The following is a 23,987-nucleotide window of genomic DNA, read 5'->3' as shown; positions in this document are numbered from 1 at the left end:
CCTTCCTTGCTAACACAACTTATGAAATATACAAGATAGATAGTGACCCCCTTTGCAACTGATTACTTTGTATCCTCTGAAACGTGTGACTTTTTACATTTCTTTAAACTTAAGACAATAATGTCCAGACTGTAGTCAAATTTGTTTGTTTTACTATGATTTAGATTTTTTCCAAAATGAACAAAATTTTATATGTAGCATAAAAATTCATGTATCAGAAAGACTCAAAAGGCTGTTTTTCACTTTGTTCAAGTTTTGTTTCCAGGCATTTAGTGTGTCATATAGTTGTTGCCACTGCTGTTTTCCAAATGTCCGATGTGTACTATGACTAAAAATTGAAAAATTAAAAACAAAGTTATTAGTCAACTTTTTATCCTTTTGGCATTCTTTTACAATACTACACACTTATATCTAGTTAAAAAACAAGGTTAAATATACATGAAAGCTGCTAATTCTTAGCATTCTCAATTATTTTAAGAAAATCTTCATCATATCGATCCTAAACCTTCTATTTTCCTGAACTACATAAAACAGACACAAAAGTCATTAGTATTCTAGCCAATGCTGAGCCATTAAATGAAATGTGCTGGAAAATAGGACTCTTTCATTAAATAAGCTAATCACATTCAGTCTGAACTTTAATAAAATTATGATAAATAGCAACTATTTAACTACAGTCAACTGATAACACTACCTCGGTTCTCTAAACATTTAAGTGAAATAATCGGAACAAACTAAATTGTTATACAAAATGCTGCAGAGTCTTAAGTATCTTACCTGACAACTACTTTCCTCTGGGTCTGATCAATTTTGCAGTAGACCATTTTAGTTCTTACTGCTGAAAAAAGACATTTTACAGGATATGTTATATGGAAAATTCCCAAGAAAAACAGCTGATATAAAACTAAACCACAATAAACTTTACAATTTTCAAACATTATTTTATAAACCAGCTCTCTGATTCTATAACAAGCACAGCAGTGCAATGGAACCAAGAGGAAGGTCACGCATTTGCCTTATGGTTGCTAGGTGAATCTATACCAAATATCACATATAGTTTTTATTAAGCCTTTTTTTTTTTAAAGATTTTATTTATTCATTTGAGACACAGAGATCCAGAGAGAAAGAGAGAGAAAGAGAAAGAGAGAGAGAGAGAGAGAGAGAGAGAGAGCGAGCATGAGCAGGGAGAGAGGCAGAGGGAGAAGCAGGCTCCCCGCTGAGCCAGGAGCCCGATGTGGGGCTCGATCCCAGGACCCTGGGATCATGACCTGAGCTGAAGGCAGACACTTAACCATCTGAGCCAGCCAGGTGCCCCTTTATTAAGAATTCTAAGTGTTCTCCCCTACAATTGCATATGGGGGAAAACACTAATTTCCTAATAAGGTATTACACCTTTATAGGACAGTTTGAGACTTAAGAGCATTAAAAAGAAACCATATCAATAACTCTGTACATTTTATTAATCTTGACTGGGCAATTCCCCCAACTTTCAAACTTAAAATTAAGCCCAGAAAAAAGATCTGAGTAACAATTCTATTATAATGTAATTGTTGGGAAAGGTCCTGTTTCTAGCCAATGATAAAAAAATAATTATTAATATTTACAGATCATTTACTATGTGACAGGCCCTGGGCTAAATAAAGTGCTTTACCTGCATTACTTCATTTAATCCTCACAACCACGTATTAATTCCTACATTCCTGTTTCAGAGGAAGACCTGGCCCCTCAAATCCAGATCTGGTACTAAAATCAAGGTTCTTAACCACTATGGTATACTGCCTAAAGGCCATTATTCTGTATGATTTCGAGGAAAAGAACACCAAAAACCACAGAGCAATTTGTATTTCCACTGAATTTTCACTTTACTACAAATAAAATCTGCAAGTCGAAACATTCGTATCTGCTACAAGAGAACCTAGCTTTGTTAGAATACGACTCAGTTTCAAGATACAAAATCTTTTTTTATTGTTTTCTTAAGCAGGCTCCATGCTGAACATGGGGGTGGACCTCATGACCCCGAGGATCAGGAGTCGCATGCTCTACTGACTGAGCAAGCCACGCACCCCAAGATACAAAATCTTATATTCCAAAAGGTAAAAGAGAAACTCTAGGAAAAAAATGAAGATATTCTAATTGCCTTACCGTCAATAACAAATGCTTCAACATCATCGGCTCCAATCTGAAGTTCTTGCTGCATTGTGTCAAAAGAAATTTCTTTATTTTCCACTGCCATTCCCATAAAAGTAAGCAGTCTCATTTTTGCCATATTCTGTTCATGTAACAGACCTGAATAACACAGTGGTAAAGCCTGATGAACATCCATACTAGTTAAAGATCTGCACAATTACTCTTGTGTCCAAAATCACTGAGCATTTACAGGGTAGTTCTGACAAAGCTGCTTATATTTGCAAACCATAAACTGACCCCATAATTAAATTATGGAATATTACAATTACTCTTCTACAACTATATTTCTTTACTGCTACAGTGCCACGGGTCATAGGTTCAAAGTAAGAATGGGCTACAAAATGGTATTTTTTAAGACCTAGAACTTCTGCACATTTTACATTTTTTATAGTTACAGATTTTAGGAGATAAAATGTAAAGTTTATTTCATAAGAACATTTTTATTTACTAAAGCTTATTTTTACTATTTGCTCTCCATTTAAACACAAGATTCCTTATCTTTTTGTTGTATCAGTATTACTAGTAAACATGAAGCCTTAAAATATTTTCATATGCATTCTGTTATGAAAACATTCCATCTCCCAGGTCACTTTGGATTTAATACTTAAGTGAAAAGTGTGTTCATCACTTAATAATTACAGGCTACACTGATTAGTACTAGATAAAATTAAATAGTATCATTAACAGTGATATCTGAAGTAGAAAACTGTACAAATAATTAAAATTTTGCCTTATAACTTCTAGTGAAACATGCTGTTACAATTTTTAAGATCACAATTATTAGACGCAAAAGGAAACTTAACAAATTACCTAGTCCTGATCCTTTCATTTTAAAAAATAAGAAAACTGAAGAGCAGAGATTAAATGACTTAGTCAAAGTGGTTTAGTAGGCCTAAAAGATACATTTGCTTATAAAATAAATGACTAGTAATACATATAAATATTTACAAATCCTGAATATCTAAATTATTACCAGTTCCTAAGTGGAAACGGAATTATAACACAGTATCATATATACTTGATTTGATGCTAACTTATTATAAAAACAAGATTCTAAAATTAATCTAAAATTACATGTTTGTTTTCTCTAAAATTTCAAATTATGTAAACTGAGCAAATGATCATGTACCCTCTAATAATTAAGAGCCTCAAGTTTCCATTGTTAAAAAAGTTCTAAGCACTCCATAAATAAACTTGAAATATATAACATATATTAGCAGAAGACAAGGGAAGCCCATTAATACAGGACATAATCATCTGTTAATTAGCTGTAATTATGATGCAGGCTTTCTATTTGGCACAGATTCAACAAAAACATGATCATCATAACTCAAATGAATGAGGTATCCAAGTAAGTATTGCTAACCGGGTTTAATGGAAATCTACAAGCATCAAAAAATCAATTAGTGCACATTAACCCTAATTAACAAATGCAAATTAGATGCTGATTAACTTTCTGAAGCAAGAAGGTAGCAACTGTATAACACCAGATTACATGTAGACATGTTAGGGCAATTCAGTTGACACAGGATAATGCTTACTGTTGGCCCAAGTTGTCACTGTTAATAAAGTGTTTTTGATAAAGTGATGCCTGCCACCTGTAGAATCTAGACATTTGTAACCAGACTTTGAGTTGTAATAAATGTTAGCAATACATGTAAAACCAAAAATACACACTTTTAATAAGATATTTTGCTGAAAGCATCTTTTACAAATGTCTAATAAAAGATAGCTTATTTGCATACATGTTCAAGAAACTGAAGGCAAATCAGGGAACTGGACTTCCGGTTGGCACCATAAATTAGAAATGTTACGTTTTTCCTATCACAGAAAACAACTACTAAAGATTTTTCTCAGTATTTTCAAATACAAGAAAATTCCTTAACATCCCCAGTCCTCTGGGCATATACACTTCTCTTTCAGTATGATAAAATGATACTCCTACTAAAGTTTCTAAGATATAATTAAAATATTATTTTACTGCTACTCTTTGTGTAGTTACAAGCTTACCATAAATTTAAGAATTTATCAGAGAAATGAAGATTTCTAGAGTGAATTATGTAAAACCATTATCTATCTTACATGTGGAAACCCGTGTGTTAGAACTCATTCTCAAAACCAAAACTATTAAGCCAGTGAAGTATGAGTTAAAGACTTGTAGAAAGCTGTGCTTTGTTTCATGAAACTAGAACATTACCGTCAAAGAGGAAGTCACAGTGTTCTGTGTCATATTTCAATTTTAAAGTTATAAAAAAAAATCTAATTTTATGGAAACATTTATTCATTACTAATATGTCAAAACCTTAATGCAGTAATAAAAAAATGTGCATCATTGAGCAATTTCTGCATTGTCACTGACCCCTGTCTTAAAATGCTGCAATATAGAAAACGTAATTTTAATGCATGCAATAGCTTATGAACCAGTGCTCCTTTGAAACAGTCAATTACACATCAATGGGGGAGTGTCAAAGTGTTAATTACTACTCCTTTTTCCTTGGTGCGTAAATAAAGAGGTTGCTGACATTAACATTCCATCACATAGCTTCATGCCACAAAACAAATTAACTGGGACAGAATGTGGTTTTTCTGGGTCTAGTGCACCTGGCAAAGCATTCTACACAAACACACTTGCATCTACTTTATCTTGGTATATTTCAAATGCCTTATTATGTTCAGAATTCAATCTTCCCCAATTCCAATGGCTGCACAAAATATACATGTGATAGGAATTAATGATGGCCAAATTGAGGACTAATAATAGTATAATCAAAGAGACTATAAATGAGTTCCTCATCTATATCTCAAACCATGAGACTAACAACTTAATATTAACATGGGAAATATAACCAACCTCTAATGTGTTTTGATTACTGCCTAGTAGGAAAACAAAGCACCTCAGTTTCATAGTTGACTTCACTCTCAAAAAAACTGGGAGTTTTAGAACAATTTAAATCTGTTCAACTACAGATTTTCTAATTTTTCTCTTTGTAACTTTAGTATGTTCAAAACATGCTCCAGAAGGAAATTAAATACTGAATATATATGGAATTTGCTCAATGAGGATAAGATTAAATTCAGTTTGGCAAACAGAGCTCCGATGCTCTAGAAAGAAAATTAAAAGATTAAAATCATATAAAGCTAAGACTATGCTGTCTTCAACAAATTGTAGTAAAGAAAGTTTCTCCCATCATGTAATTCCATTTCTAATTCCATCTACGCTTCACTTAGATCTGCTTAACAATACATACACTTCTAGAATTTGTTAATTTTGGGGAGAGGGTGTGCACCAAGAATAAAATATATCACAGGGGGAAAAAACCCCATTTGTTTCAATTATGTAACTATGGCTTCTTTTTTAAAAATCACCAAAAATATAAGGAGTAAGGGTCTGTTACAAACAAATAATTGTATTTTAAATAATAAAGTAGCTTTTAGTCATCAAATTTTGTCGGCTGTTAAAATGAGTACTTCTAAAAGTCGCCATTATGATCAAAGTAATGGTGATCCTTTAAGTTGCTTTTCTGTTCTATCCTCCATTCCACAATTTAAAAACACATGTAACAATGGAATTATTTCTATCCGAATCTGCTCTAACACCTGCTTCTTGCTAGAACTGAACCTCAAAGAAGCATGGTCTAGCAGACCTGGTAGGAGGGCCTGAAGTCCAACAAACTCTTATAGAGAGAAAAAAAGGCTTAGGTTTTCTGACTCCTAGTTTCATTGCTCTTTCCACCACAAATGCTACCTCCTACATCTTCTTCTGATTCCCAATTCATTCTGAATCTTTTAAACTGTCCACCTGTTTATTGTTGTTCTATCATACAACATTGGTTAGGGTAATCTAAAAAGGCCACAGTCATATTTCCTGGATTTTACAGTACATGAGAGTTCTAGAAGAGCATGTTCCCATCTTTCTTTATACCCCAACAAAGAATAAACTCCAAAACTTACCAAGTGAATCAATGAAGTCTTTATTATTCTGATAAAACTTGACATATGATGCCAATTTAGCACTCACAAAAATGGTTAAAAGCTACAGATAGAAAATAAAGATATAATATTCAATTCAGAATCAAGATTTACACTCAAGATATTTTTAAGACATTAACTCTCAGCACTAAAACTTTCAATGCTTTTAGTGAAGAAATAGCAATCTGTTTGATCAAATTACTATCTAAGCCATTTGCTTTCATTAAGACTCATTTAGACGAAGAATCAGTAAATACAGCTCTAAGTGAGCTACCCTGAAAGACAGTGGGAATAGCATAATACAAATGGAAACTAATCCAAAATGTATTTACACTTATACTTGAAGAGTGTTCATGTGTTTTTAAATACCAGATTTATCTTCCTAATTGGGGCTACCTGACACTACATATAAAAAGAAATTCCTATTATTTATGTTCATAACAGCCAGGCAAGTATGGAGATGAAGGAAAGGGAGAAAGAACAGGAACAGGTATGTTCAGTGATTGGAAAAAAAGGCTGGTCCTAAATTTCATTCTGTTCTTGGTATAAAAAAACCAAACAGTTCTGTTTCCAGATCTAATAGTCATGTTCATGAATACAAAGAAAAAGAGTTCTGCTTCAGTATGTTACATTTAGGAAAAGAGAACATTTTCCACATTAAAGATAAAGTACTTACATCATGAATAAGCTCGCCTTCCAAAAATTTGACTGGTTTTAAAGTGAGAAGATGGTCAAAAAGAAATGCATTTGGATCTTTCAATGCTCGTACAATACACCTTTATTAAAAAAAACAAAAATACAAGCTCAGAGTCCTGAGATTCAGGAACTTTCCACCAATGTTTACAGATTGCAAAATATATTTAATTCAGTAAAATATCTAAGATTTCAATATACACAGCATAAAAAAAGCTACAGGACTGAGATTAAAACAGGCCAATAAATCTATTTATCAGGTATATCTGTTTTAACAACATAACAAAGTAGTTGTAGACAAAAACACAGGTGGAGCGAAAGCACGACCGAAATAAAGAAAAATTAAAACAGCAGCAGAATCTTCCCATATGCGAGACACTGATTTAAGTGCTTTACATGCATTACAACACCCTGACATACAGTATTATTGTGCCTGTTATCAAAGATGAAACAGGCTCAGAAGGAACTTGCCCAGTAAGTACTAATTAAGTGGTGGAGTATTTGAATGCAGGGAGCCTAACCTCAGAGTTAAAGATCTTTCGCACAAACAACATTTTCTAGCAACACCTAGGTCCCTATGAAGACATACCATATAGAGAAGTTATTATTTCCATTTCATAGATTTAAAAAACTGATTCCATTATTATTGCTACTGAGGAGACCAAGGATTGTTTGAAGCCCTTATTCTCATTAGCAATGGGCTTTTAGCATGCCACCAACTTTTCCTCATCTACATACCTTAACATTAAGATAAAAATTAACCCGATATTAGGCTCTACTTCTCAGTTTGGGATCATCACACCCAAACCAGCAATACTCTAAACAGAAAATATTATGTGACTATTCCACCTACAATCTATGGTTATTCCTATACCAAGCCCTGGATTTTAGTGTCTACACCAGAATCACCACAGAGCACATAGTATCAAATGGCTCTGGATCACTGGGCTGGGAGATGCAGACATAATTTCTGCTATAGCTCAACCTCAAAGCTGCAGGTAGCCCCCATTAGAAAGACAACGTGTTCAACATTACCTATGGGCATCAACTCGAGCCTGGGAAGCGTTGTCCTCTGTGTAACTTCCTAGCAATTCCACCATGACTTTTGAAGCGGCATCACTAAAAAGAAATATTGCTTTAGGAATTTCAGAATATCATTACTGCCATTCATTCACTCAAAAATACTTACTAAGTGCCAAGTACTATACTGATGACACATACAATGGTGACCAAGAGACACAGTCCTATTCTATGGTAAAAATCACGGAACTTTCCGGGGCGCCTGGGTGGCTCAGTCGTTAGGCGTCTGCCTTTAGCTTGGATCGTGGTCCCAGTGGGATCGAGCCCCGTGTTGGGCTCCCTGCTCAGCGGGAAGCCTGCCTTTCCCTCTCCCACTTCCCCTACTTGTGTTCCCTCTCTTGCTGTCTCTCTGTCAAATGAATAAATAAAAAAATCATGGAACTTTCCTTCTACTAGGAAAGACTGACGATGACAAGAAAAATAAGAACTAACAAGTGCCATGATGGTAGCCAGAAACAAAAAACCAGTAACAGATATGCAAAGAATAAAGAGAATGGAATCCAAGTATATCACTAAAAGCCAACCAACCATGAAAGGAAAATCTACAGAAACAACCACAAAATAAGTAACAAATTGGCAGTAAATACATATCTATCAATAATTACTCTGAATGTTAAATAGACTAAACATTCCAATCAAAAGACAGAGGGTGACTGAGTGTATTAGAAAAAAAAAGACCCAACTATATGCTGCCTACAAGAGACTCATTTCAGACCAGAAGATGCCTGCAGACTGAAAGTGAGGGGATGGAGAAACATTTAACATGGAAATGGGTGTCAAAAGAAAGCCTAGGTAGCAATACTTATATTGGACAAAAGAGACTTAAAAACTGTAACAAGAGACAAAGAGGAACACTATTTAATCATAAATGGGACAATCCAACAAGAGGATATAACAACTGTAAATATTTATGCACCTAACATGGGAGTTCCCAAATACACAAAACAGTCAACAACAAACATAAAAAAAAAAATCAATAGTAATATAATAGTAGGGGAAGTCAACATCCTACTTACATCGACGGATAGATCATCCAAACAGAAAATCAATAAGGAAACAGTGGCTTTGAATGACACACTGGAACACATGGATTTAACAGCTATATTCAGAACACTCTATCCTAAAACACAATACACATTCTTTTCAAGTGCACAAAAAACATTCTCCAGAATAGATCACAGAATAGGCGACAAAACAAGTCTCAGCAAATTAAAACAAAACAAAAAACCCAAAAACCAAAGTCATACCATGCATTTTTTGACTACAATGCTATGAAACTAGAAAATAACTGTAAGAAAAAATCTGAGAAACACACAAGTATATGGAGGTTAAATAACATGCTCCTAAGCAATGAATCAGTCAACCAAGAAACCAAAGAAGAAATAAAAAAGTACATGGAAACAAGTGAAAATGAAAACACAATGGTCCAAAATCTTTGCGATGCAGCAAAAGTGGTAATAAGAGGGAAGTTTATAGCCAATACACACCTATCGCTCAAGAAGCAAGTAATTGCAAATAAACAACCTAACCTTATACACAAAGGAGCTGGAAAAAGAATAAAACCCAAACCCAGCAAAAGGAAGGAAATAATACAGATTAGAGCAGAAATAAATGATATAAAAACTAAAAAAACAACAGAACAATGAAATCAGGAGCTTGTTCTCTGAAAAGATCAACAAAACTGATAAACCTTTAGCAAGATACATTATAAAAAAAAAAAAAGGACCCAAATAAAATCACTAAGGGGAAAAATAACAACCAACACCACAGAAATAAACAATTATAACAGATTATGAAAACCTATATCCAAACAAGTCGGACAACTCAGAAGAAATAGGTAAATTCCTAGAAACATATAACCTACCAAAGCTAAAGCAGGAAGAAATAGAAAATTTGAACAGACCAATTATCAGCAATGAAATTGAACAAGTAATTTAGAAACTCCCAAAAAACTAAGTCCAGGATCAGATGGCTTTGCAGGCGAATTCTACAGAACATTTAAAGAGTTGATACTTATTTTTCTGAAGCTATTCCAAAAAACAGAAAATGAAAACTTCCAAAATCACTCTATAAGGCCTGATACCAAAACCACATAAAGACATCACAAAAAAGGAGAACTACAGGCGAATATCTCTCACAAATATAGATGCAAAAATCCTCAACAAGATATGAGCAAACCAAATCCAACAATACATTAAAAAAATCATACTCTGTGATCAAATAGGATTTATTCCAGGGATGCAAGGTTGGTTCAATATTCACCCATCAGGGTGATACACTGCACCATTAAGAGAAAGGATTAGGACCATATGATCATTTTAATAGATGCAGAAAAAGCATTTGACAAAGTATAACATCCATTTGTGATAAAACCCTCTGCAAAGCAGATCTAGAGGGAACATACCTGAACATAAACAAGGCCTTATACAAAAAACCCACAGCCAACAAAATACTCAATGGTGAAAAACTGAGAGCTAAGGCCAGGAAAAAGATAAGGATGTCCACTTTCACGTTTATTCAACATAGTACTGGATGTCCTAGACAGAGCAATTAAGACAACATAAAACAATAAAAGACATCCAAATTGGTAAGGAAAAAGTAAAACTCTTTATCTGCAGATGACATGATACTACATACAGAAAACCCGACTCTACCAAAAAGCTACTAGAACTGATAATGAATTCAGTAAATCCACAGGATACAAAATTAATGTACAAAAATGTGCTGCATTCCTATGTGCTAATAATGATGTAACAGAAAGAGAAATTAAGAAAACAATTTCATTTGCAATCACACAAAAAACAGAATAACTAGGAATAAATTTAACCAAAGAGGTGTAAAACCTCTACTCTGAAAACTATAAAACACCGATAAAAGAAATTCAAGATGGGGGCGCCTGGGTGGCTCAGAGGGTTAAGCGTCTGCCTTCGGCTCGGGTCATGATCCCAGGTCCTGGGATCGAGTCCCACATCGGGCTCCCTGCTCTGCGGGAAGCCTGCTTCTCCCTCTGCCTCTCTCTCTCTCTGTCTCTCATGAATAAATAAATAAAATCTTTAAAAAAAAAAATTCAAGATGATGCAAAGAAATGGAAAGACACTATATGCTCATGGGTTGGAAGAACAAACACTGTTAAAATGTCTATGCTACCCAAAGGAATCTACACATTTAATGCAATCCCTATCAAAATACTAACAGCATTTTTCACAGAACTAGAACAAACAATTCTAAAACTTGTATGGAACCACAAAAAAACCTCAAAATAGCCAAAGCAATCTTGAAAAAGAAAAAACTGGAAGTGTCACAATTCCAGATTTCAAGTTATATTATGACGAGATAGTTAAAACAGTATGGTACTGAATAGATACATAGATCAATGGAACAGAACAGAAAGCCCAGAAATAAACCCACAATTACATGGTCAGTTAATTTTTGACAAAGGAGGAAAGAGTATCCAATGGGGAAAAACAAATGGTGCTGGAAAAACTGGACAGCTACATGCAAAAGAATGAAACTGGACCATAAACAAAAATAAATTCAAAATGGATTAAAGATCTGAATGTGAGACCTGAAACCATAAAAATCCTAGAAAGGTCCACAGGCAGTAATTTCTCTGACATCAGCTATAGCAACATTTTTTTAGATATGTCTCCCAAAGCAAGGGAAACAAAAACAAAAATGAACTAATGGAACCACCTCATAAAAAGTTTCTGCACAGCAAAGGAAACAATTAACAAAACTAAAGGCAATCTACAGAACGAGAGAAGATATTTGCAAATAAAGGACATATCCGATAAAGGGTTAGTATCCAAAATATATAAAGAACTGATACAACCTGAACACCCTAAAAACAAATAATCCAAATAATCCAATTAAAAAATGGGTGATGTCCAAAAGACACATGAAAAGATGCTCAACATCACTCATCATCACAGAAATGCAAATCAAAATTACAATGAGATGCTACCTCACACCTGTCAGAATGACTAAAATCAAAAACACAAGAAAACAAGTGTTGGCAAGGACATGGAGAAAAAGGAAACCTCATGCACTGCACTGTTGGTGGGAATGCAAACTGCTGCAGCCACTGTGGAAAACAGTATGGAGGTCCCTCAAAAATTTAAAAAGAACAACTCTACGATCCAGCAATCACAGTACTGGGGATTTACCCAAAGAATAAGAAAACACCAATTCAAAGGTATACATGCACTCCTATTTTACAGCAGTGTTATTTACAATAGCCAAACTATGGAAGCAGCTAAAATATCCATGAATAGATGAATGGATAAAGATGTGTGTGTGTACATACACACAAAGAATATTATTCAGCCATAAAAAAGAAAAAAAAAAAACACTTGCCATTTGCAACAACATGCATAGAGCTAGATAATACTAAAGTAAGTCAGTCAGAGAAAGATATACTGTATGATCTCACTCATATGTGGAATTTAAGAAACAAAGGTGGAAAAAAAAGAGAGAGGGAGACAAACCTAGAAACAGACTCTTAACCACAGAGAATAAACTGACGGTTACCAGAGGGAGGTGGGTGGTGGGATGGGTGAAATAGGGTATGGGGATTAAAGTACACTTATTATGATGAAAAAAAAAAATAAAGTGATAAAAAAAAAAAAAACCGCCACAAATAAGTGCCATGAAGGAAAAAAAAATGGTGATGTAAAAGAGTAACACAAGCAGAGACAGGGAAGTACATAGGGAAAGTCTCTCTTCGAAGGAATGACATATAAGATGAAATCTAAGGATGTAAAGTAACTGGCCATGAAAAGTGTTGGAGGTTAAGGCTGGATAACTTCCTGGGAGGAGGGAAGAACAAGTACAGAGGGCTTAGGTAGGAAAAAAGTTTTGTGTTCTAGAAATTATTAGAACAGCATGGCTGAGGTTGAGCCAACACCATATATTTAAATAACTCTACTAAATATATCCTTCCAATTAAATTATCCTTAAAATTATGCAGATGATTGATTTTAGTTGCAGTGAAAAGCACAAAATGTATTCAATTTGAAGTCTTAGAAAATTTTTATTTTCACCCTTTATTTCTTCCTTTAAACTGATGAATCGTTGGACAGTTATAGAAAACAGTGAATTATGAAAAATCATTTTTTTCTTTTTTTGTTTTCTAAAAACACTCCCCCCACCCAACATCTTGATTCAACTTGGGTAAAATGAGCAGGAGCTGTATCATTGATTTTAAAAAGTTAAATCATATTTTAAAACTTCCTACAAACCTAAGGTTTATTAAAATACACAAATGTAGGGGCGTCTTGGTGGCACAGTCAGTTGAGTGTCTGACTCTTGGTTTCAGTTCAGGGTGTGATCTCGGGATCATGGGATCAAGAAACCATGACAGGCTCCGTGCCAGTGAGGAGTCAGCCTGGGATTCTCTCTCCCTCTCTGCTCCCCCCACTCTCTCTCTAAAATAAATAAATCTTTAAAAATATATATATACAAATGTAAATATAGCAATGGTTAAGTGGTAACCAGCATCTTATATATAGTTATAGAACTGTAAGAATTTTTTTTTAAAGATTTTAATTTATTTGACAGAGAGAGACACAGCAAGAAAGGGAACACAAGCAGGGGGAGTGACAAAGGGAGAAGCAGGCTGAGCAGGGAGCCCGAATGCGGGGCTCGATCCCAGGACTCTGGGATCATGACCTGAGCCAAAAGCAGACGCTTAACGACTGAGCCACCCAGGCGCCCCAAACTGTAAGAATTTGAAGAAATTTTAATGAAAACCTGTTTTACTCATTGTTAATTATCTTATGATACTCTACAAGCACATGGGCATTTCATTTTCCAGTTTTAGCAGCCATAATATACTTCAACCTAATATATCTTATCAAGTAAAGAAATCTGAATTCACAAATACCAGATAAAATAATCCATTTCAAGTGCACAGTATCTGACATACAATCAGCTCAAAAAAATGTTACATGATTTGTACACATCAACCACCAATATCAGTAAAATAATGAAGGAGAGGACCCATAGATATAAGCATTCTTACTAAAAGGGCAAAGTGAACCTCAGAATTCTAATTCAGAAGCAGGAAAGAAAATTACATTTTATGTGTACTGAGCAAAAACCCAATCTTAAAATTTAAATCATTGTGACAGAAACTTGTATTTAAATAAAATAGCCATCCTCTTCTACTTTCCTTAGGGTGGGTAGCATTTATTCCAGGGCCCATAATGTGCCAAACACTCTGGGCATGCACAATGGTTGACAGATAAGGTTCCTAGACTTCATGAGTGTACAACCTCACAAACTTCTAAGGCTGTTACACACCATGATATAAGTAGAGGGTGCTGTAGAAGAGAGGCATTTAACCTAAACATAAGAGTAGTGCTTTAGGCAGAGAAATGAAGTTGAGCATAGGTCGTCTAGACCAAGGGTAGGCAAACTGTCTAAAGAGCCAGACAGTTAAGTATTTTAGGCTTTGTAGTCCATATGGTCTCCGCTGCAACTATTCTAGTCTTGGCAAAAGCAGCCATAGACAATACATAAATGAGTAAGTATAACTGTGTTCCAATAAAATTTTATTGGCACTGAAATTTGAATTTCATATAATGTTCATATGTCCTGAAATATTATTCTCACTTTTTCTTTCTTAACCATTTAAAATAGTAAAAACCATTTTTAGCTTGTGGACCATACAAAAAGGTGCCAGCCCCAGGTCTAGACTGGGAAAGAGCAGGGTGCTCTTACAGCTGACACAGGTTTAGTATGTCTCGGATGTGATAACCAAGAGGAAAGGCTTGTGTGTTGGGGGAAAATGGAGGGAGGGAATATCCATTAAGCAAAGCAAAGTTTTTGTAGTCTGTCAACGCACCATACAAAAATGGCATGATTATCATCACATTCACCAAGCCCAAGCCACCTCAGTAGGTAACCTAGAAGCCTGTGTCAGAAAGGTCTTACATGCTATGAATTTTGTAATATATCCTAAAGAAAAATTTGCTATTTTGTACTATATCCTAAAGAAAAACTTGTATTTCACAAAATCATTATGGTTGCAGACTGGAGAAAATAGATTGCACTTCAAGATGTCTCACTTAGAACAAAGAGACTAACAGAGGGAGAGAAAATGACAAATTCATTTTGGTCACACAGAGTCTGAGGCAGCTATGTGCCATATCTGAGTGGAAACATGCAGAAAAGGTAGAAAGCAGTTGAATACAAAGATCCAAGGCACAGGAGAGAAGCCTGTGTTAAAGACATGGATGTCAGGGCACCTGGGTGGCTCAGTCAGTTAACTGGCTGCTTTAGTTCAGGTCATGATCCCAGGGTCCTGGGATCAAGCCCCATGTCGGGCTTTTTGCTCAGTGGGGAGCCTGCTTCTCCCTCTGCCTGCTGCTCTGCCTGCCTCTGTGTGTGTGTGTGTGTGCGTGTGCGCGCGTGCGTGCACGCTGTTGAATAAATAAAACCTTTAAAAAAAAAACAAAAACATGGATGTCCATTCAGTAGATGACAGAAGCCATGGGAATAGATGAGATGACCCAGGCAGAGTGAAAAAAGGGTCCTCCGACAAAATCTTGAGTAATAGTAGTATTTAATGGGACAAAGAATAATTTACAAAGGTGTCTGAGAATGAACTGCCAAAGAGGTTGGACAAAAACAAGGAGAGGTGTCACCTAAGTCAAGAGAAGTTTCTATGAGGGAAGGAATATCACGGTCACATGGTGCTGAGAGGTGGAGGAAAACAGGGACTGTAGAGTGACCACTGCACTGCATATATTCTTAGAAATGAAGGAATCAACACTCAAATACTGGAAACTAATTACTGTAACATCAGAAATAGGGGAAACAGCCAGGATCTTATAGTTGCAAGGTGTTTTAACATTTTTTAATCTAAAAGGCCTCAGGAAGGGCATGTACTCTAGTTCCATAAACCACCACCTCATGTGCTTTTGTACATCTCTGCTTTTGCAGCCACTGCTTTGCAACATATTTCATAAAGTCATTCATTTAACAAATATAGAGTGCCTACTACGTGTCAGACACTGAGTAATGAATTAAAGTCCCTGCCCTCATGAACTTACATTCTAGCGGGGACAGATAATAAACATTATAATACGTCTGTTAGTAAGTGCAAGGGGGAAATAATGAAATAGGGATGAGAGAAACAAAAACAATGCAAGGGTGTAGGGGAGATATTGTTATACTCAGACAGCCAGAGAAGACCTTTCTGATGAAATAACAAGGGAACAGATTTGAAGAAGGGAGGGAGCCATGTGGCTACCTGGGAAAAAAGTGTTCCAGGCAGAAGGGCCAGTCCTAAGAATCTGGAGCTGGCTTGGCCTTTTACTCCCAAAGAAGCCAAGCCACTGGAGGGTTCTGAATAGAGGGGAAACATAATCTGATCCTCCATATTAAACAGAACTTTCTGGAAGCTGTATTAAGAACAGGCTGTAGGCGGACAAGACCTAAACAGGGACCATTTAAGAGGCTACTTCAAAAATCTAAATAAATAATAGTAGCTTAGACCACAAGGTAGACTTTAGATTTATCAGAGCTTACAGGATTTGATATTGGATTAGATATGGAGTAAAAGACAAAAAAGGAACCATAAAGGAATTCCAGTTTTGGGTTGTGGGCAACTAGAAGACAGAAATGGCATTTCCTGAGTTGGAGAAAGTTAAAAAAACAGATTTAGAAGGAAAAAAGGTTCGTTTTTGTAGTTGTATGAGATGTCTTTTGAGTATCTAAAGAGAGATGTTAAACAGGAATAGATAAGATATTTGGAGTTCAGAAGAGAAATACAGGAGATAAACATGTGAAAATTACTAGCATATAAATAGTATTTAAAGGCATGCGACTGAATGAGAGCACTTAGGCAGCAGTGGCTCTCAAGCAGGTGCCCTCCAGAACATTTGCAAGTGCATGGGAGCTGCTGCAGCTCTTCTAATGCCTGGGAAGCACCACTGGCATTCTAGTAGGTGAGGACAGGGATGTGAGGTATCTTGTACTGAACTTTAACAACTTAGCAATACAAAAAACTGTCCTGCATTTGGTACTCAGCCTCACCCAAAATCACAGCAAAAAAAATACAAACAATATGCATAGGGAATAAATGTAACTGAGCAGAAAAAGTCATTCCAGTTATCCTAATGTTGAGAGAAGGAACCCATAAACAAATTGTGAACGAAGAGAATTGATGGGCGCCTGGGTGGCTCAGTTGGTTAAGGGTCCGACTCTTGATTTTGGCTCAGGTCATGATCTCACGGGTCTTGAGATGGAGCCATGCAACAGGCTCTGCATTCAGCAGGGAGTCTACTTAAAGATTCTCTCCCTCTGCCCACCCCCCACTCTCACTCATGTGTACTCTCTCAAATAAATCTTAAAAGAGAGAGAAGAATTGAGAGAGACAAGCCCCTTGTGGATAAATGCAGAATCACGATGTTGTACACCTGAAATTAATACACTGTATGTCAACTACACTTCAGTAAATGAGGGGGATGGGAGGAGGCCCCAAAAACCAACTGAATAAAGTGTTTCAAGAAGGAAAAAGTGATCATCTGTGCCAAATACTGCAGGGGTTTAACATTAGGACATGTCTAGTAGGGAGGGGCACCTGGGTGGCTCAGTCAGTTAAGCGTCTGCCTTCAGCTCAAGTCACAGTCCCAGGGTCCTGGGATTGAGTCCCACATCGGGCTCCCTGCTCAGTGGGGGGTCTGCTTCTCCCTCTCCCTCTGCCCCTTTCCCTGCTCATCCTCTCTCGTAAATAAATAAAATCTTAAAAAAAAAAAAAGGACATGTCTAGTAGAGCATAGATGGGTACTGATGTCCTGTTTCAATTTCTCTGAAAATTAGATTTGGAATTCCTTAGAACACTGGTCACTTCCCTTCTACATATAACAGACTAAGGACCTACTAAATAGCAATTAGAGAATCATCCAGTGAGTAGTCATCATCTCTGATAAGCACTAGACATTCAGAGGGAAACCATAACACTCATCATTTTAAATAATTACTATACCAGAAAAAAGACTAACTTCTTAAAGGTGAGCTTGAAAAATGAAAAGGATAGTAAGAATATCTAACTTTTACGGAGTGCTGTCCCAATAATGAAGCCACTGTGTTAAAAAGTATATGAATATTGTTATCTTGTTTTTCAGCAGCCCTATGAAGTATTACTATTTTTTCCACTCTAAAATTGGAAACTGAGTTACAGAGATGGTAATTTATTTAGTCATACAACAAGTAGGAAAGCCAAGACTTGAATCCTAGTCTGGATGCGCCGTCTACCCATCTGAAGTGTGAATGAAAATAAGGATTCTTTCTCTAACAGCTTTTAATGCTCTCTCCATCTGAAATGGTCTTTGTTATAAACTATTTACTCTTAACATTTTACTGACTACTGGCTAGAATGCTGTCTTAAGTCGGCCAACATACAATAGGTAGTAGCCACCGATCAGAATGAAACAGGCTACTAGTGCAATATCCCCTGCTTCTCTTCTTTTATGATGAAACGTTCCAACTTTCATAACAAGTTTCCTTTATACTGTTAAATTTAAATAGTTGCAAAAAGTTTACATTACTTAACAGAAACATATTAACCTTACTGACCCTCTCTAATACATTAAATACCCAGCACAAAAATTGTGCAGTAAGAAAACTAAAGGGAAGACTGGTTTACTTTTTCTAAAAGTATTTAACCATTATGTGAAAAGAAACTGAAAAGCTAGGTCAAAAAGGTAAGATTATCTTTTAACACTAGTTCTGAAAACTGAGCCAAACCTATCAGTTGGTAAGCATCCTAAAGCTGGGTATATAGAATAAGTATTTTGGGCATGAAGTCTGCTAGGGTGAATTACAAACCTTAGAAACCCAAGACCTTGCAGAACCCCAATAGGTACTCTTTTAGTACAGTCTATTGCAAAATTTGATCTTGGGGGCACTTTTTACGTAAGAGACTGATTGTGGAAACTTTGATAGACCGTATCACTAAACAAAAGTGGTAGCACTGCCCCATACTAAGACATCAAAGCATCATTAAATAACTTAGTCTAAAGTTACATATATAGCTTTCGGATTAACAGTTGTACCATTTTTAGAACAAAAGCAAGTTTTGCTTTTAAAAACGTTTAAAGATGGGGAAAACTATTTTAAACTTTGTAGTTATGTTTAACTTAGTAGGTGAAATTCACAGAAATACATTTACAGCAACTCTGTGGAGAACAAAACAGAGCAAAATCCACTTACCCTACTTGTTTTTAAAAACAGCCTCAACAGTTTGTTGCCTGTGAAGTTTTAAATTAAATTGCCTGTGAAGTTTTAAGTTAGTACATTAATTCTGAATACCTTTTCTTACAATCCACAAGTGCCTCATAGAGGAGCCTTAACAGGGTGTGTTTTTTTTCAGTGGTGAGGTTCCAATCAGAAATCCATTTTCTAACCTACAGGATTGACAAAAGGAGGAAATTTAGTGACACAGCTGAACATAGTTTCATCATTTAAAAGGTAACATTTAGAAAATACATATTTGCTATTTTAGTTATAATATACTCTACACTTCTTATAAGCAGAACAAGTATTCCACATAGTAACTCACTTGATCCAGCTCAGTTGGAATATACTGGATGGCCCCACAAGATGCTGCCACTTTAATGAGGCTGCAATACACTGTATATCTTACAGGAGTATTCTTATCCATCCCATGGAAAAGGTTGCTTAGCCTGGTTAACAAATAATAAAACAGTGTTTGAGATCAGTAACTATGATGATTAAGTTGAGATTATCTGCTCTCACAACAAACCTGAGACACCATTAATAACTTCACATTACAAGGAGGGAAATGGGGCACAGAAAGGTTAAATGACTTGTCCAAGGTCATACAACTAGTAAGAGCCACAGGTGACAGTCAAGTTCCATAATTCTTGCTTTTAACCATTAAATGACAGTGACATCAAAAGAACCTCTTGAAAAACCGAGCCTCTTTCAGTTCTTAACTTACAATTGCAGTCTCAGAGATGGGCGTTCACCTTCCCGAAATTTGACCAGCTTTTCACATAGGCTTTCAATCAGAGCTTCTTGCTTGTCCGGTTCCAGGATCAATAGGAGGGATACCACGCTGTTCATCACACTTTCAACATCTACACATGCATGGATAACACAACAGCAATACTATCATACTTCACGTGTCTAATTAAGTATGTATATTTCCAGTGTTTTAATATATAGAAGACCATTAAACATAAGACACTTTAGGAAGATGTAATCTGGCTACTGTAAAACAGTTCCATCAGAGGACACTTCTCCTTCAAGGGTGTGCATTATGCTAAAAATATATTATAGATGAATTCAAATGAAACCAGTTCTGTTGTATAGCTAACATCCAGAAAGCACTATGTACATTTTATTAAAGAAAAAGGAAATTATTATCTAATATTTGGTTTTCAACTTGTAAAACAGAAGACTGATATATATGTCTATATATACGGTTTCAATTTTTACTGGCAAGATTATTCAATCATTTGCAAATTACTGGTTCGGTCTTAAGTTAGAATGCTTTCCCAAGTGAAGAAAACGTTTATATATAAATAGGAAATTACTGAGAAATGGAAGCGGTCAACTTCCTGGCTGGGTCATTGCTTTCTGACTGTAAGATATTAACTACAAGCCAAATTTAATCTCAAACCTTAACTAAAGATTACAGGACTCCCAATTTTCAAAATTTCCCATTTTATGTAAATAAATAGGGAATCAGCCAAATAATTCTCTTTAAGATTACCTGAAATTATATCCCATTTGATATTAATGTAAACCTTTCAAAAGGAAAGAAGAGCTTCACTTTTCCTCAGTTCATTCTGAGATTATCAGTATTGAGTGTATGCACTTAACGCTCAAAAAACATGACCTATTAAAAAAGATGTTTTCTCAAAATAGGCTTACTTCACAGGTATAACAGATTAGAATAACCTGAAAGTATGGTAAGATTAAAAAAAATTAAAAAAGATTAAAAATTTAAAAAGATTAAAAAAACAACAGGGCTTAACAGTTCTAAGACAAATAAAATTTACAAGAAAAATTTAAAAAGTAGATCCTTTCCGATTAGTAAGAAATATTACAAAAAAATTAAAAACAAACCTTTATCATCTTCCTTCAGACATACATCACAGGCCTCGATGATTTGAGCTAAATCTACATGAAGTCCACCTTCTGAGTTCTCTTCTGAAATTTCAGCTCCTTTAGATTTCAGATAAGCTCGAAGCTCAGCAGCCTGTTGAATTAAGATTGCTATACATCTCTAAAACTGACAATGCCAAAATTCAAGATCTCAAACCATTCTTTTTTGAAAAAATAGGAACACTTAATAACTTTAAATTACTATGTTGAAGTGCCTCTCCCCCACCTCAGTCCCCATCACAACCCCACAGGAGCCACAGGTTTTCCTCTACAAAACCAAGTGGCTACACAAACCCACTATGACCCACATGGATCACCTTCAGAATTTCTCTATTACCTATATGCTGCTGAACTTCCAGTACATAGCCAAAACTTCTAATATACACCAAAGCGTTTATGAGGGTTTGTGTATGGAGAATTAATCTGACCTGGCAGATTCAACTTGTTTTAAAGAAACGAAATTTTACTGCTCTCCAGTGTATATAATATAGCTACTTTAAAAAGTTACAGCCATTTGCCATTACCTTGGCAAGAAGGTAATCATTTGTCAATAAAATGTTCGAGAACCTATATGAGACAAGCATTTTGGGAAACAGAAAGATAAAAAGATGCTTTGAACGTTGTTTTGAATTTATAATACTTTTCAAATTGGATCTACTTTATTCATTTTTTAGAATGCAAAATACATATCTGGATCAGAAAGCACCCTGGGACCTGTAACTACAGTACCACATCCAGGTATTCAGACATTTTATACTCTAAAGCATTTATGTAATATTTAGTAAGATGCTCTTTTGAGGGCTTGGTATTTATGGCAGCCCAACATGAATGTAGATGGTATTTAAGATAATAAAATGAAAAACTTAAGCAGGAAGATGGAAGGATACCATTAGTAAATGCACAGGTATCACATTTTCTGAACCCACAAACATGTTTGGCTACCTACAAAAGGTACGTTAAATTTGTAGATCTGACGGCACTACCCTTTCAGATAACAACACAGTATCTTCACTTACGAGTTGGTATAATAAACTAGATTTTATGAAACAACTGTCACCATATCAAAGAGCATAAAAACACTAGTGGGGAATGTGTTTTTCTATGAAGGAAACATAATACGGTAAAAAAAAAAAAACACACAAAAAGCAGTTTTTCAGCTTCTGCTCTGTAGAAACAAAGCAAACTTTTTCTAAGAACCATTCAATCAACAGTTTATTGTTTTTATCTGTCATCCTCACTGGCTACAAGTAGTTGTGGAGTAGGACAAGTAAAGTAAAAGACAAAATTCTGAACTCCATTTCCGACCCTACTCAAACACAGAATTTGCCCAAAGCTGAACTTCTGAAGCAATCACATCTACCTGAAAGGAATGGCTGGTGTCAAACTCATGTATTACAAGAGTAACTAGAAATGACTCTTTAAAACTAAAATAAGGCCAACGACAAGAACTTCCACCATCTACAAATTCTTTCCTATGTTAAAATCAAATACTTTTTTGGGGTAATCTAATAGCCAATTTGTTGATAACATGATTCCATTAATAACCATATATGCTTTTTTCCTTGTTTTCCACATTTTCTTTTCTAATGTGCTCAACTCCTTCCCTAGCCTTATCTCCTCCCTTAGCGCCCCCCCCCCCCCCCCCCCCCCCGCCTTTCGTTTCCCCTTCTTACTCGGTTCTTCAGGGCTGAGGGTCTGCACTTCTACCATGGGGGGTAAAAAATCAACATCTGTAATTCTAAGAGTTACCTTAGAATACTAATGGTGTTTTCCTCTATGGAAACCAAATTTCCATGTTTGTGGAGTAGCAAAAAATACAAACAACATCTACTTCACAGATGGTTTTCAGTTCTACAAAATTAACTTAGAGAAAATAATTTCAGGTTTTACTCCCATCAACTATCAGCCATGCATACAAAAGACCAAGCATGAAATAAAAAATTTAAAAATATTACGATGGTTCACCAGGTGTATGCCTCAAAGCATGAGGGTGAAATTGTTCTATTTTCAGGTTTCAGAACTCTCTTGCACAAGTAAGAATATAAAATATGGCCTCCGTTTAAAATAGGGTCACCTTTGCCTCTGTGATCACAAAATAAAACCATTTTCAGCTTTTGTACAAAATAATTTTTCCTAGACTGCTTACGTCGTTTAAAGATTCGCCACCTCCCACTCCGGATGTGGCTGCATTTGGGAGACGGAAGCAGACACCATTCCCAGTCAAAAAGTAGTGTCGTCATTAGTGACACAGACTCCAAGAGTCCCGACGCCAACAAGGAAGCTGGCCGTAAAGCCTCGGGCCAAGCGCTCGAACCGACGGTCGGCAGGCTAACTCAACTCCAGGCCAGAAATTAGCGCCTCACCCCACGGCCTCCCTACTCTCGTGGGTGGGGAGTGAGCTGCGGCTCTCAGCCCCGGAGCGGGCTCCGCGGGGCGGTGTCCCGACCGCCTGGTTTCCTGGCTCAGCCCTTCATACCCCCCCAACCCCACCCTGGAGGCACTCGCGGGCTGGGAGCACACCTGATCTTCCTCACTGATGTCGATGAAGGCCGGGACGCTCATGTTGAAAGCCCGGGCACGGCGGTCGCTCCACTCGCAAAAACCACGCCGACCGGAAAAAGAGCTACAGCGCGCGGGGCGGGGGGGGGGGGGGGGGGGTGTGTGCCACACAACTGCTTCCGGGTTGCCCTGCGGGGCGGGGCCAGGGCGGGCCAATCCCATCGGGCGCTGGGGGCGGAGCGCACGCGCTTGGGCCGGTCTCGCGGACGCGCTCTACGGGGTCAGGTCCTGGCACCGCCTCTCCTTTCTAACCTTCAGAATGGTGTCGCCGATTATCCTTTTCGTGAACTCACGTCTTTGGCCTTACCTCACCTCCTCTCTGAAATCTTAAGCCAGTTCAGCCAACGAAAATTGTG

General features: G+C 36.5%; 2 protein-coding genes across 2 annotated transcripts in view; one reads left to right on the top strand and one right to left on the bottom strand.

The window, feature by feature from the left end:
* CCDC73 (coiled-coil domain containing 73) overlaps positions 1-2,118 on the top strand; it is a 152,101-nt gene extending 149,983 nt beyond the window's left edge. The window contains exon 18 of the mRNA XM_027581553.2: positions 1,982-2,118. Within this exon, the coding sequence (XP_027437354.2) occupies positions 1,982-1,993 (12 nt within the window). The 3' untranslated portion in view covers positions 1,994-2,118. The remainder of the gene's footprint in view (positions 1-1,981) is intronic.
* Positions 136-23,739, bottom strand: EIF3M (eukaryotic translation initiation factor 3 subunit M). The gene is made up of 11 exons (XM_027581556.2): positions 23,593-23,739; positions 21,034-21,166; positions 19,901-20,039; positions 19,499-19,622; positions 19,249-19,343; positions 7,885-7,968; positions 6,833-6,932; positions 6,139-6,220; positions 2,143-2,286; positions 778-838; positions 136-328 (listed from the first exon to the last, which is right to left on the bottom strand). Exons 1-11 carry the CDS (start codon positions 23,632-23,634, stop codon positions 208-210), a joined length of 1,125 nt encoding a protein of 374 aa, XP_027437357.1. The 5' UTR covers positions 23,635-23,739; the 3' UTR covers positions 136-207.
* Between the last annotated feature and the right edge of the window lie 248 nt (positions 23,740-23,987).

Source organism: Zalophus californianus, chromosome 11 (assembly GCF_009762305.2).
Source record: "Zalophus californianus isolate mZalCal1 chromosome 11, mZalCal1.pri.v2, whole genome shotgun sequence".
In the NCBI taxonomy this organism is placed as follows: Eukaryota; Metazoa; Chordata; class Mammalia; order Carnivora; family Otariidae; genus Zalophus; species Zalophus californianus.
This window is presented reverse-complemented; position numbering and strand designations above follow the sequence as displayed.